Raw genomic sequence first — 15,612 nt, 5'->3', positions numbered from 1 at the left:
GATGTGACGTTTGTGAATGAGTCTGCTTTTTTGAACAGCTAATTGAAGTGAATGGCAACCAATTTGCAGTTGCAAACCATTCGTTTGGGAGCTGTTTTGGAATGCAAATTGCAGACGCTGCATTAATAATAATGGTGCCACTTGACTCTACTGGATTGGAATCACACCGAATTATAAAACAAGATTTAGAAGCACTTTTCTGCTTTTCTTAAATAGCCAAGTTTAGGGATGTAACAATACACCGTAATGATAACCGTGGCAAAACTACAGACGTTGAGTATGAGCGTTTTAAATAAAAATGATGGTAGATTGATAACTGCACTTTGTAAACTCACGGAGTGTCTGGCGCCAGCTCACTACTTTAGAAGCAGAGACATTAACGTCTTCAACCATTAAGCAGCGACATACCCCCTTATAAACTTGTACAAAGCCATTCCTCTCTGAGCAACTAAGATGGTCAATTGTGCACATTAAACCTACAAGCTGTGCTCTTTCTTAGCGTCTCCCTGAGTCATGGAGCTTTCCTCAGAGGAAGAGAGACGGAGGTGTTTTTTACGGTCCATTCAGGGACCGCTGAGCAGAGTAGGACCCAACGCCCGCCACAATTATTAAATATTTGCTTGGCACGCACTTTTCATTGAAATAAATCTTAAAGTGCTACAGTACTCAGCAATATTTACAACAAAAAAAGCTTAACCATTAAAATAAATGAAATACTTGGGGTCTGATTTACTAAGACCCAAATAGCACACGCTAGACAGAGTGTGCAAAAACTATAATAGCGTGTACTAGGGTTGTACCGTATACTGGTACTAATGAATCAATAACGGTACTATAATCTGTTTGAAAAGTACCGGTCCCCCCCTTTTTTTAACGGGGCAGCGCGCACACACACACACACAGAGTACTTACAAGCAGACAAAGTGTGAAGTGAAGTGAATTATATTTATATAGCGTTTTTTTCTAGTGACTCAAAGCACTTTACATAGTGAAATCCAATATCTCAGTTACATTTAAACCAGTGTGGGTGGCACTGGGAGCATGTGGGTAAAGTGTCTTGCCCAAGGACACAACGGCAGTGACTAGGATGGCAGAAGCGGGGATCGAACCTGCAACCCTCAAGTTGCTGGCACGGCTGCTCAACCAACCGAGCTATACCGCCCCTGTGTGTGTAGACAGAAAAGGGAGAATGGACGTAAAAACTGACGACAAAGGTGAAGTTATAACACTGAAACACCCTCAGGAAGAGGTGCTTTAAGACTAGCGGCTAATATCCCTCCGCAGTGTTTTAGCTACTTTTAAATCACTAATCCTCACCTCCATGGCGACAAATAAAGGTTCTTACAAGTATTATTATCACTGCAGGACGAGGAATAGCTAAACATGCTTCAGTACACACCGTAGGAGGATACAATAGCTCACCGGCGTCACAATGTAAACAAATGCCATGTGTGGATCTACACCTGACATCCACTGTAATGATACCAAGTACAGGAGCGCATCTAGTCGATACTACTATGATTACATCAATATTTTTTAGCATCACAAAATCCTTTTTCCTTTTCAAAAAATTCATATTATGTTTATAAACTTTATAAATAATGTTTGTACATTTTGGTATCATCCAAAACTAATGTAAAGTATCAAAGAAGAGAAGAATAAGTGATTATTACATTTTAACAGAAGTGTAGATAGAACATGTTAAAACAGAAAATAAGCAGATATTAACAGTAAATGAACAAGTAGATGAATAATCAATTTTTACAGTTTGTCCCTCATAATGTGTACAAAATAATAGGTGTATAAATGACACAATATGTTACTGCATAGACTAATTAGGAGTCTTTGTTTGTTTACTTACTACTAAAAGACAAGTTGTCTAGTATGTTCAACATTTTATTTAAGGACTAAATTGCAATAATAAACATATGTTTAATGTACCTTAAGATTTTTTGTTCAAATAGAGCCAATAATAAAACATTTTGTGGTCCCCTTTATTTAGAAAAGTATGGAAATACATTTTGGAACCGGTACCAAAATATTGGTATCGGGACAACACTACTAACTGGTAAATAAAAGTCCGCTTACAACGGAGCCGATGGGAGGTCCTCTATTCCGCCAATAAAAACCTTCCAAAAGCTGCCAACATTACTTTATTTACATTTTGCAACTTGCATATTAATATTAAAAGCGATGTGAGCACTGTGGTCCCCAAGGGCTGCGCTCACGCTGACAAACGTTTCTCTTCAAAAACACAACATGGATTTAGCCATTCAGGCCAGACGTGGATTCACCGAGATACAGGTGATACACATTCACTCCCGGCAGACACACTCCATTCACACCAGGAAACTGCAACTCACCGTCGCGCACTCCCGCAGCTTCTTCTGGGCGCTGTCAAAGTCGAAGTTGACGTAGAGACACTCCACAAACTCCGTGATGGGGTCCTTGTACGTGTACGACTCCTTCAAAAGAAAAAGTTGCTTATTTTGCCAGGCGCTGGGATGAGCGTTTGGCCCTTCGCCTTACCTGCTGGATGACCTTCACCAAGTCCTTCAGCACCTGCTTGCGCTTGCGCACGTCTTTGTTGGTGATGACGGCGGTGGTGAGATACCGCAGGATGTGTGGGCACATGGTCTGGATGGCGTTCAGGTACCTTGGAGAGGAGGAGGATGGCGTTGTTTACGTCAGGGGCAAGGCACACCACCAGCAGAAAACATTACAAAAATGAAACTCAGCAGCCGATATTGACAGTATAAAGTCGTTCTCACAATTGTCGGATATGAATTCAAAGCATAACCAAGCATGCCTCACTATAGCTTTTGTCTCAAAGTAGGTGTACTGTCACCACCTGTCACATCACACCCTGACTTATTTGGACTTTTTTTGCTGTTTTCCTGTGTGTAGTGTTTTAGTTCTTGTCTTGCGCTCCTATTTTGTTGTTGATTGTCATGTCATGTCAAGTTTTAATGTTGTAAATCTGATGCTTTATGTGTTGTTTACTGTTTTTAATGTAACCTTGCTGCTGCCCTCTTGGCCAGGTCTTCCTTGGAAAAGAGATATTTGATCTCAATGGGATTTTACCTGGTTAAACAAAGGCTAAATAAAAAAAATTAAGTAATCATTTTGCAATGCAGTTTGCTGAAAATAATGGAAAGTGCCACTCTACATACTCAGTGGCCTAGTGGTTAGAGTGTCCGCCCTGAGATCGGTTCAAACCCTGTCCGAGTCATACCAAAGACTATAAAATGGGAGCCATTACCTCCCTGCTTGGCACTCAGCATCAAGGGTTGGAATTGGGGGTTAAATCACCAAAAATTATTCCCGGGCACGGCCACTGCTCCCCTCACCTCCCAGGGGGTGAACAAGGGGATGAGTCAACTGCAGAGGACAATTTTCACCACACCTAGTGTGTGCGTGTGACAATCATGGGTACTTTAACTTAACTTTATATAGTAACTGAAACTGCGGTCAAAATGTAATTTTTTTTTAGATATTCAACACTCTACTGCCATCTGGCGACTAAGGTGGATAGTACACCCCCCCAGTTCATCACGTTTCACGTGTCAGGTAAACCAGGACGAATGCCCTTCCCATTGTAAGATGTACAAATGTACTTTGTGGACGCCGTATGCTCCACACGCTGTAAGTCTTTGCTGTCGTCCAGCATTCTGTTTTTGTTTACTTTGCAGCCAGTTCAGTTTTAGTTTTGCATAGCCATCCCTAAGGTTCAATGCCTTTTCTTAGCGGCTCTCGCCTTTTGTTTATTTTTGGTTAAAGCATTAGACACCTTTTTACCTGCAAACCATTGTCGCCGTTCCCGACATTTACAAAGCAATTAGCTACCTGCTGGTATGGAAGAGTATTACATGGTTACTCTGTCGATCTATGGACAGCACCGACACTCGACAACGGCACATTTGCGGATTATAACTACTGGTTTGCAATAAGTATTTTTAACCCAATTAGGTGAAATGACATAAACTCCCACGGCACACCAAACAATATCTCACGGCACACTAGTTGAAAAACACTGGTTTACGTGACTCTACATCGCTATGTACTGTGACGACTGACTGGGGCTGGTAGAGGAAGAGCTCGATGATGTTGTCTCGGCCTTTGGGGTGGTTGAAGAACACAAAGAGGGACCAGTGGATGAGCCAGGTTCTCTGCTGGAGCGACTGAAGAGGAGAGCTCACCGACTGCGGAGGTGGACAGAATATGGTTTGAAAGACAAAACTCTTTCTGTTAAATTGAAGGGTGCTCACTTACGTTGTTATCAATGGTCTCTCTTAGTCGGGTGAGGTCCTCCATGGCGGCATCCCAGGTCTGCATGAGAATCTCAGAGGCCAGTTTGCCCCACAGAGAGTTTAAAGCATTCCGGTCCGTGGACGGAACCTGAAAGCGTGTATAATACAGTAGACTATGAAACATCTGCGGTCTAATTACCCTGAAGTTGCTTCAAGTTAGATACGACACCGTACTGACGCACAAAATAACGGTGGTTTTCTCACCAGCACACGGAAGCAGTAGAGGTACTCCGCTGCACCAGAGTAGTTTCCACACTCGTACTGGAACTTGGCGTGCCTGTACAGGGTGTCCAGGTACTCTTGGCGGAACTGAGAAATCACAACATGAGAGTCTTGACTTTTGTTGACTTCGACAAAGTGTTGACACTGTAAGTAATGTACTTCTTAAACATCCGCCGTTTGTTTATAACGTGCGTCTTATAGTTGCCATTACCACATTTGGAGGTGTTGCAATCGCCATGTAAAATCGCTAATGCTAATCAGCATAACCAAAGTAAATTAGCATCAGCTAGCACATTTTTAAAAGTGGAGTTTTACTTTTGATCCCTTTCATTTTTTTCATGTATTTCAGGCAATGACATAAAAAAAAGGTACAAGGTAGACAATACATAATATAAATTAATATAATGCAAAAGGTAATGTACAGTATGTACCGTATTTTTCGGACTATAGTCGCAGTTTTTTTCCATAGTTTGGCCGGGGGTGCGACTTATACTCAGGAGCGACTTATGTGTCAAATGATTAACACATTAGCGTAAAATATCAAATAATATTATTTATCTCATTCACGTAAGAGACTAGACGTATAAGATTTCATGGGATTTAGCGATTAGGAGTGACAGATTGTTTGGTAAACGTATAGCATGTTCTATATGTTATAGTTATTTGAATGACTCTTACCATAATATGTTACGTTAACATACCAGTTGGTTATTTATGCCTCATATAACGTACACTTATTCAGTCTGCTGTTCACTATTCTTTATTTATTTTAAATTGCCTTTCGAATGTCTATTCTTGTTGTACATTTCCCCAAAAAATGTGACTTATACTCTAGTGCGACTTTGATATGTTTTTTTCCTTCTTTATTATGCATTTTCAGCCGGTGCGACTTATACTCTGGAGCAACTTATACTCCGAAAAATACGGTAAACATGATTGTCCAGTTTTGCCTGACAGGGAGTGCGAAGAAGATTATTTATTTAATCCCACCCCCAGTTCTCAATTCCGTGATTAATACATTGAGTTTCACTGTTTCTTTGTTCAAGGATTATAATACAAATGTTGTATCGTGGTGGCATTACCACAGGTAACAATAACTATATCCACTGTTTCCCACAGGACAGGCATCTATTTGTGGTGGTGTGGTCGGGGGGCGGGGGGTGACGGCGGCAGCGGCGATGACCAAGAAGAACGCGGAGTTGGAATATAAGTACAACACTTTATGTACATATTTAGCTCATTAAAATTACCGACAGGAAGGCGAGAAACACTTTATTTCAACAGACTCTGGCGCCGTACCTGTCGTCAAAACTCCAAAGACCGACTGCACAGTTGCGCTAACAAAATAAGAGTCTCAGAAAGCTGGCGTGCACAAGCTAGCAAGCTACGGAGTTTGCCGACAATGTATTTCTTGTAAAGTGTATACAAAGGAGTACAGAAGCTGGACAAATAAGATGCCAAAAACCAACCACTTTCATGTGGTATTGGACAGAAAGGAGGACTTTTTTTCTCCTCCATTCGAAAATGCGGACGTTATCAGCACCACTGTCTGATTCCTATCAATGCAAGTCATCAGAATCAGGTAATACACCAACTTATATTCTTGTCTTCATGAAAGAAAGGAATCTATATGTGTTAAACATGCTTGTATTATCTTTAAACACATTTAACTTGTTAACAATATTAACTATATGTGTTAAACACGCTTGTGTTATCTTTAAACACCTTTAACTTGTTAACAATATTAACTATATGTGTTAAACATGCTTGTATTGTCATTAAACACCTTTAACTTGTTAACAATATTAACTATATGTATTAAACATACTTATATTATTATTAAACACCTTTAATTTATTAACAATATGTGTTAAACATGCTTGTATTATCTTTAAACACCTTTAACTTGTTAACAATATTAACTATATGTATTAAACATACTTGTATTATCATTAAACACCTTAAATTTATTAACAATATTAACTATATGTGTTAAACATGCTTGTATTATCATTAAACACCTTTAACTTGTTAACAATATTAACTATATGTATTAAATGTGCTTGTATTATCATTAAACACCTTTAACTTGTTAACAATATTAACTATATGTATTAAACATACTTGTATTATCATTAAACACCTTTAATTTAGCTGTATCGATCCGTTGTGGTGAAGAAGGAGCTGAGCCGGAAGGCAAAGCTCTCGATTTACCGGTCGATCTACGTTCCCATCCTCACCTATGGTCATGATCTTTGGGTTATGACCGAAAGGACAAGATCACGGGTACAAGCGGCCGAAATGAGTTTCCTCCGCCGGGTGGCGGGGCTCTCCCTTAGAGATAGGGTGAGAAGCTCTGCCATCCGGGGGGAGCTCAAAGTAAAGCCGCTGCTCCTCCACATCGAGAGGAGCCAGATGAGGTGGTTCGGGCATCTGGTCAGGATGCCACCCGAACGCCTCCCTAGGGAGGTGTTTAGGGCACGTCCGACCGGTAGGAGGCCACGGGGAAGACCCAGGACACGTTGGGAAGACTATGTCTCCCGGCTGGCCTGGGAACGCCTCGGGGTCCCACAGGAAGAGCTGGACGAAGTGGCTGGGGAGAGGGAAGTCTGGGCTTCCCTGCTTAGGCTGCTGCCCCCGCGACCCGACCTCGGATAAGCGGAAGAAGATGGATGGATGGATGGCACCTTTAATTTATTAACTATATGTGTTAAACATGCTTGCATTATCATCACACCTTTAACTTGTTAACAAAAACATATATTTCATAAATAAGTAAATATAAATTATATATATGAATGAGGTAGATCCCCACGACTTGATCAATTGAAAAGTAGCTCGCCTGCAGAAAAAGTGTGAGCACCCCTGAGTTACATCCATCTGAACAGGTCAGCCACCTGTTTAAAGCCCGATCACAGTTGAAATCTTGAAATGAAGGGCCTTTAATGGCCAAAACATTAACCTGGACAACATTTTAACAGCTAGTTGGCTCAGATTTTATTCTTTTCATTGCATAATTCACATGCTGCAGTGGACAGTGGACAATTTAGCTTAATTATTAATGTAGTATCTGAAGCACCGTCTCCACGTGTGTTTATTGACAACAGGGTTATAACCTGGACACGTTAGCTCGTCGGTATTGTAACACGTGACGTGACAACAGCGGCGGTGTTAATGAAGCAGCGTCAGGCTGCCCACCATCAATGAAACGCTCGGTGAAATCGCGGATTAATGTTAAATATATGACGAGCCGCGAGCGATGCAGCTATAACTTATCTACCTACAACCTATATTACCCTCGTATTTTGATCCGGTCGGTCCGTTCTTTTACTCCGCCGTCTTCTTCTTCTTCTTCTGGCCCACCAGGTGAATTAAGTGCTATTGGCGGAGTTACAATGCATAGTAGGCTACCGCCACCTACTGCACCAGAGGTGTAACTACAAGCAACATTCACAGACAGAGTCCCATTGCTTTTATGAGCGGTCGAGCGAGTCAAAAGCCGAAAAATCCATTTGTGGCGGACGTAATTCTTTCGTGGCGGGCCGCCACAAATAAATGAATGTGTGGGAAACACTCATATCACTGTAATAATAATGTTACCAACAATGTAAAAAGAATGAACATACCAACAATAGTAATAGACAACATAGCAATAATGGTAAGGAAACATTGAGCACATGTTTAACACTTTGAGACAGAGTACAACAGCAGGTCAAATTAATCTCTATAAGATGAGGGTCTTTAATTTGAATGCAAAGGAATGCGGATACAAAGCATCCCTTTATATCAGGAATGCTTGCTTTGCAACATAAGTGTCAAAAGATGGTACTGTTTGATTTCACACAAATTGGTACCCGGTATTACCCACGGAATTCAGTCGGTACCAAAACAAAAGGTGTCAGAATAATTGTATCTAAATTATCACAAAACTGTGTGTTGCCATGAGTTCCCGGCGAGAGGACAAAAGCTGTCTTTGATCCTACCAATCAAAAGGCTTATAAAACTCCACTGTGTAGGGTGGGAAGCGACATGAAGGTGTCGGTTTCTTTGATATATTGTAATCCAAAGGAAGATTTTGTCTTGACCCGAGATCTACAAAGCGGAGAGCAGGCAGGGCCTGACCCCCCTCCAGGGACCTTTTCTTTGAACTGTTTTGTGACCGAGGGCAACGGCTGTTTACGACCTTTTCTTTGAACTGTTTTTGTAACCAAAGGCGATGGCTGTTTACGACCCCCATCCCTTCAGAAACAGCTGTTGCCATTTAATCAGGGAAAGTCCAAATAAAAGAGGAGGCGTACAATCTTTCGTCAGAGCGTGGTAGGACTCTGTGCGAGGGTACAGGTGTACGCGCTCTCCTCATTGAGCCAAATTTAATTCTGTCTCTGTTTGATTCCTTGCTTCTTTGTCTGTTTAATAGATGTCATCGGTGTTTGAACCTGACAAAAGGACAAATGCATCCCAAAATATGGTGACGGTGCTTATCCAGAGCCTGGACCAGTATTTTAAAAATTTAGAAACAACGCCTATTTATTACGGCAGAGTCTTCAACAGAATAGTAATGCAAGTACTTGAATATAAATAAAGGTCCCAAGTCGGGCTCTCAAGTTAAAGCATATTCATAGTTCTCATAGAACCACTGCAAGTACATTGATGAGAGATCCTTGTATTTTCAATTGCATATAAAAACGTGTTATATCTGCAGGCTGCTATGAAAACAAAAAAAGATAGTCGTCGCCTGCTTCGTGATATTACAATTTAAGGGGAGCGGCAGAGGGAGTCAAAATGGGGACTTAAATACTCACATTGTGTTTCTCGGCCAGGTATTCAAAGAGCGTCCTGCCGTCTCTGTTCAGCGATCAAAGGACACAATTAGCACTGTTTTCTACCATTAAGACGGTGTTTTTATTTATTTGAGTAGGGCGCTGACCTTGTGGACTGCATCACCCGTGTTGTCTCCGGGTCCTCAAACATCAAGACAATGGGACGCCTCTCTACCAGGTGCTGCTTCAGCAGCTCCACCACGGTGGTCCTCTTCTCCTTCAAGGCTGCAAGAGACATCAGTCAGTGACGACAACACACTTGGATTGATTATAGGCGCTGATATTTGGCATTTTGATATGTACTGCTTTTTCAACTTCAACAGAACTACAAACCCCAAAAGCAGTGAAGTTGTCAAGTTGTGTAAATGGTAAATAAAAACAGAATACAATGATTTGCAAATCCTTTAACTTGTATTCAATTGAATAGACTGCAAAGACAAGATATTTAATGTTTGAACTGGAAAACTTCTGTTATTTTTTGCAAATATTAGCACATTTGGAATTTGATGCCTGCAACGTGTTTCAAAAAAGCTGGCACAAGTGGCAAAAAAAGAGTGAGAAAGTTGAGGAATGCTCAAAGACTTATTTGGAACATCCCACAGGTGAACAGGCTAATTGGGAACAGGTGGGTGCCATGATTGGGAATAAAAGCAGCTTCCATGAAATGCTCAGTCATTCACAAACAAGGACGGGGCGAGGGTCACCACTTTGTCAACAAATGCCTGAGCAAATTGTTTAAGAACTACATTTCTCAAGCAGCTATTGCAAGGAGTTTATGAGATTTCACCATCTACGCTCAATAATATCATCAAAAGGTTCAGAGAATCTGGAGAAATCATTGCACTTAAGCGGCCAAGCCTGTGACCTTCAATCCCTCAGGCGGTACCGCATCAAAAAGCGACATCATTGTGTAAAGGATATCACCAGATGGGCTCAGGAACACTTCAGAAAACCACTGTCAGTAACTACAGTTGGTCGCTACATCTGTAAGTGCAAATTAAAACTACTATGCAAAGCCAAAGCCATTTATCAACAACACCCAGAAACGCCGCCGGCTTCACTGGGCCTGAGCTCATCTAAGATGGACTGATGCAAAGTGGAAAAGTGTTCTGTGGTCTGACGAGTCCACATTTCAAACTGTTTTTGGAAACTGTGGACGTCGTGTCCTCCGGACCAAAGAGGAAAAGAACCATCCGGGTTGTCCTAGGCGCAAAGTGTAAAAGGCAGCATGTGTGATGGTATGGGGGTGTATTAGTGCCCAAGACATGGGTAATTTACACATCTGTGAAGGCACCATTAATGCTGAAAGGTACATACAGGTTTTGGAGCAACATATGTTGCCATCCAAGCAACGTTATGATGGACGCCCCTGCTTATTTCAGCAAGACAATGCCAAGCCACGTGTTACAACAGCGTGGCTTCGTAATAAAAGAGTGCGGAGTGATAGTTTAATAACTCATAAACACATGCTTTCCTTAGCTAAAGCTAAATATTACTCAAATCTCATCCACCTCAACAAAAATGATCCTAAATTTTAGTTTAGTACAGTAGCATCGCTAACCCAACAAGGGACTCCTCCTAGTAGCTCCACCCACTCGGCAGATGATTTTATGAATTTCTTTAATAAGAAAATTGAACTCATTAGAAAGGAGATTAAAGACAATGCATCGCAGCTACAACTGGGTTCTATTAACACAGATACGACTATATCTACGACGGATACCGCTCTCCAAAATAGTTTCTCTCTCTTTGATTAAATAACATTAGGGGAATTGTTAAGATGTGTTAATGGGACAAAACAAACATGTTTACTTGACCCATTTCCTGGGAAACCTGTCAAGGAGCTTTTTGTATTATTAGGTCCATCAGTGCTAAATATTATAAACTTATCACTTTCCTCTGGCACTGTTCCACTAGCATTCAAAAAAGCGGTTATTCATCCTCTGCTCAAAAGACCTAACCTCGATCCTGACCTCATGGTAAACTACCGGCCGGTGTCCCACCTTCCGTTTATCTCGAAAATCCTCGAAAAAATTGTCGCACAGCAGCTAAATGAACACTTAGTGTCTAACAATCTCTGTGAACCTTTTCAATCCGGTTTCAGGGCAAATCACTTTACGGAGACAGCCCTTGCAAAAATGACTAATGATCTACTGCTAACGATGGATTCTGATGCGTCATCTATGTTGCTGCTTCTTGATCTTAGCGCTGCTTTCCATACCGTCGATCATAATATTTTATTAGAGCGTATCAAAACACGTATTGGTATGTCAGACTTAGCTTTTTCGTGGTTTAACTCTTATCTTACTGACAGGATGCAGTGCGTCTCCCATAACAATGTGACCTCGGACTATGTTAAGGTAACGTGCGGAGTCCCCCAGGGTTCGGTTCTTGGCCCTGCACTCTTTAGTATTTACATGTTGCCGCTAGGCGACATCATAGGCAAATACGGTGTTAGCTTTCACTGTTATGCTGATGACAGCCAACTCTACATGCCCCTAAAGCTGACCAACACGCCGGATTGTAGTCAGCTGGGGGCGTGTCTTAATGAAATTAAACAATGGATGTCCGCTAACTTTTTGCAACTCAACACTAAGAAAACGGAAATGCTGATTATCGGTCCTGCTAAACACCGACATTTATTTAATAATACCACCTTAACATTTGACAACCAAACAATTACACAAAGCGACTCGGCAAAGAATCTGGGTATTATCTTCCACCCAACTCTCTCCTTTGAGTCACACATTAAGAGTGCTACTAAAACGGCCTTCTTTCATCTCCGTAATATCGCTAAAATTCGTTCCATTTTGTCCACTAGCGACGCTGAGATCATTATTCATGCGTTCGTTACGTCTCGACTAATGTAACGTATTATTTTCGGGCCTCCCTATGTCTAGCATTAAAAGATTACAATTGGTACAAAATGCGGCTGCTAGACTTTTGACAAGAACAAGAAAGTTTGATCATATTACGCCTATACTGGCTCACCTGCACTGGCTTCCTGTGCACTTAAGATGCGACTTTAAGGTTTTACTACTTACGTATAAAATACTACACGGTCTAGCTCCGTCCTATCTTGCCGATTGTATTGTACCATATGTCCCGGCAAGAAATCTGCGTTCAAAGAACTCCGGCTTATTAGTGATTCCCAGAGCCCAAAAAAAGTCTGCGGGCTATAGAGCGTTTTCTATTCGGGCTCCAGTACTATTAGTGATGGGTTGATGAGGCGTCATGAAGCGTTTCGACACATTACAAAACTGTATTGATACTGTGTCACTAAATACTGACATCTGCTGGACATTAAAAATCCCTACAGGCAACCTATGGACCGACAACTGACTGATTTTTTGCCCTAGTACAGGGGTCACCAACCTTTTTAAAACCAAAAACTACTTCTTGGGTACTGATTAATGCGAAGGGCTACCAGTTTGATACACACTTAAAAAAATAAATATATTGTCATTTGTAAGTTACACGTAAGTGTGATTTAAACAAGAATAGCTAAATAAATACATTTATATATATAAAAAAATTGGGTATTTCTGTTTGTCATTCCGTCGTACATTTTTTTTTCCTTTTACGGAAGGTTTTTTGTAGAGAATAAATGATGAAAAAAACACTTAATTGAACGGTTTAAAAGAGGAGAAAACACGAAAAAATTTAAAATAAAAATTTGAAACATAGTTTATCTTCAATTTCGACTCTTTAAAATTCAAAATTCAACCGACAAAAAGAAAAGAAAAACTAGCTTATTTGAATCTTTTTGAAAAAATTTAAAAAAGTGGAAGAATGGCCGTGCGCGACCCGAGGGTCCCTGGTTCAATCCCCACCTAGTACCAACCTCGTCATGTCCGTTGTGTCCTGAGCAAGACACTTCACCCTTGCTCCTGATGGGTGCTGGTTAGCGCCTTGCATGGCAGCTCCCTCCATCAGTGTGTGAATGTGTGTGTGAATGGGTAAATGTGGAAGTAGTGTCAAAGCGCTTTGAGTACCTTGAAGGTAGAAAAGCGCTATACAAGTACAACCCATTTATCATTTAGGGACGGCGTGGCGCAGTGGAAGAGTGGCCGTGCGCGACCCGAGGGTCCCTGGTTCAATCCCCACCTACTACCAACCTCGTCATGTCCGTTGTGTCCTGAGCAAGACACTTCACCCTTGCTCCTGATGGGTGCTGGTTAGCGCCTTGCATGGCAGCTCCCTCCATCAGTGTGTGAATGTGTGTGTGAATGGGTAAATGTGGAAGTAGTGTCAAAGCGCTTTGAGTACCTTGAAGGTAGAAAAGCGCTATACAAGTACAACCCATTTATCATTTAGGGACGGCGTGGCGCAGTGGAAGAGTGGCCGTGCGCGACCCGAGGGTCCCTGGTTCAATCCCCACCTACTACCAACCTCGTCATGTCCGTTGTGTCCTGAGCAAGACACTTCACCCTTGCTCCTGATGGGTGCTGGTTAGCGCCTTGCATGGCAGCTCCCTCCATCAGTGTGTGAATGTGTGTGTGAATGGGTAAATGTGGAAGTAGTGTCAAAGCGCTTTGAGTACCTTGAAGGTAGAAAAGCGCTATACAAGTACAACCCATTTATCATTATTTAATTTATGGAACATCATTAGTAATTTTTCCTGATTAAGATCAATTTTAGAGATCAGTTTTAAATTGGTTAAAATCCAATCTGTACTTTGTTAGAATATTTAACAAATTGGACCAAGCTATATTTCTAACAAAGACAAATCAGTACTTCTTCTAGATTTTCCAGAACAAAAATTTTAAAAGAAATTCAAAATACTTTGAAATAAGATTTAAATTTGATTCTACAGATTTTCTAGATTTGCCAGAATAATTTTTTTGAATTTTAATCATAGTAAGTTTGAAGAAATATTTCACAAATATTTTTCGTCGAAAAAACAGAAGCTAAAATATTTATTATTCTTTACAAAAAATAAATAGAAAAAAATACTTGAACATTGATTTAAATTGTCAGGAAAGAAGAGGAAGAAATTTAAATAAACATTGATTGATTGAACCCATTGTGAACCAGTTTGAGACGCTGCAACCGGCGACTCCAGTGCGCTGGTTATTAAACTTTTAAGCTGGATGTGGTTATTATTCATCTTGAATAGGGGACGTTTACATCACTGCTGCTTGTCTACTCACAATTTGGGATGTCCTTGTCAGGATACAGCTTTGTGTACACCTCCATGGCGAAGTCCACCATGTTGGTGTCGCTGAGAAGATCAAGCTTCTCTTGGAGGATCTCCTTCTCATTGTAGATCTGTTTGCATGCAATTACAAGGCTTTATTTAAATTAGAGCCAGCACATAAATGTCAACTCAAGTTGTAAATAATTAAATGTATATACTCTGATGACTGTATTATGATGATAGTATATATTTGTACCATGAATTGATGGACACCGACTTAAACAAGTTGAAAAACTTATTGGGGTGTTACCATTTAGTGGTCAATTGTACGGAATATGTACTGTACTATCTAATAATACAAGTTTTAATCAATCAATCAGTAAATTCTTCCATTCACACGACCCAAGCTAGTGGATAGCATGCTAAGCTAGGCTAGGCTAACGATAACAATATAAGACATACGTTCGCAGTCAGACTAATTAATAGTCTTATATCTTATTACAACCTATAGTTAGGAGTTTATTTAAAGAATAATTAAGTAAAAAAGTGTAAATGTCACTACTTAGCGTCAGCTGGGCAAGCTAGCTCGCCAACGTGGTTGCCGGCTAACGCTAGCTCCCCACACATTTCCCGGGCATAAAATGACAACATAAAACAAACAACATACAACAACGCATTTTAGCAACGTCCCGACAGAGAAATGGCCGCACCTCTGTCACGGAGAGGAACTCCAAAAGGGGGAAAACTAGATGCCGGTCGAGATAATGTGCTATCTTGGTGGTTAGGTCGTACTCCGCCATCTTGGCTGATTTTGAAAAGAGGAACTTTATTGACAAGGCGGGCTGAACAAAGACAAATTTACGTCACTTCCGGATCCGACTTTATTTGTATTGATGTAACAAATAAAGCGGTTAATGAGAATGCAATTTTTTTTTTTAGAATTTTATAAATCTTTATTTGTAAACGGCAACATTTACAAACATCCATCCATCCATTTTCTACCGCTTGTCAACAATCGAGAAATAATAATATTCAAAATAGGTACAAAAACAGTACAAAAACAGTACAAATCAGCGCCAGGGGGTTGTAAACTCAATAAAGTAACTAAAATAGAATGAAA

The 15,612-nt window shown here is 40.7% G+C and overlaps 1 protein-coding gene across 1 annotated transcript in view; it reads right to left on the bottom strand.

Annotated features, from left to right (window-relative positions):
• The window catches only part of LOC133577589 (eukaryotic translation initiation factor 3 subunit E-B), a 21,205-nt gene extending 5,863 nt beyond the window's left edge, over positions 1 to 15,342 (bottom strand). The window contains exons 1-9 of the mRNA XM_061931579.1: positions 15,203 to 15,342; positions 14,506 to 14,623; positions 9,460 to 9,577; positions 9,335 to 9,377; positions 4,515 to 4,619; positions 4,273 to 4,398; positions 4,078 to 4,202; positions 2,530 to 2,656; positions 2,364 to 2,465 (exon numbers count right to left, since the gene is read on the bottom strand). Of these exons, the coding sequence (XP_061787563.1) occupies positions 2,364 to 2,465; positions 2,530 to 2,656; positions 4,078 to 4,202; positions 4,273 to 4,398; positions 4,515 to 4,619; positions 9,335 to 9,377; positions 9,460 to 9,577; positions 14,506 to 14,623; positions 15,203 to 15,292 (954 nt within the window). The 5' untranslated portion in view covers positions 15,293 to 15,342. The remainder of the gene's footprint in view (positions 1 to 2,363; positions 2,466 to 2,529; positions 2,657 to 4,077; positions 4,203 to 4,272; positions 4,399 to 4,514; positions 4,620 to 9,334; positions 9,378 to 9,459; positions 9,578 to 14,505; positions 14,624 to 15,202) is intronic.
• Between the last annotated feature and the right edge of the window lie 270 nt (positions 15,343 to 15,612).

The sequence above is a fragment of the Nerophis lumbriciformis genome, linkage group LG37 (assembly GCF_033978685.3).
Source record: "Nerophis lumbriciformis linkage group LG37, RoL_Nlum_v2.1, whole genome shotgun sequence".
Taxonomy (NCBI): Eukaryota; Metazoa; Chordata; class Actinopteri; order Syngnathiformes; family Syngnathidae; genus Nerophis; species Nerophis lumbriciformis.
The sequence above is the reverse complement of the archived record's forward strand: the minus strand, read 5'-3'. Positions and strand labels throughout refer to the sequence as shown.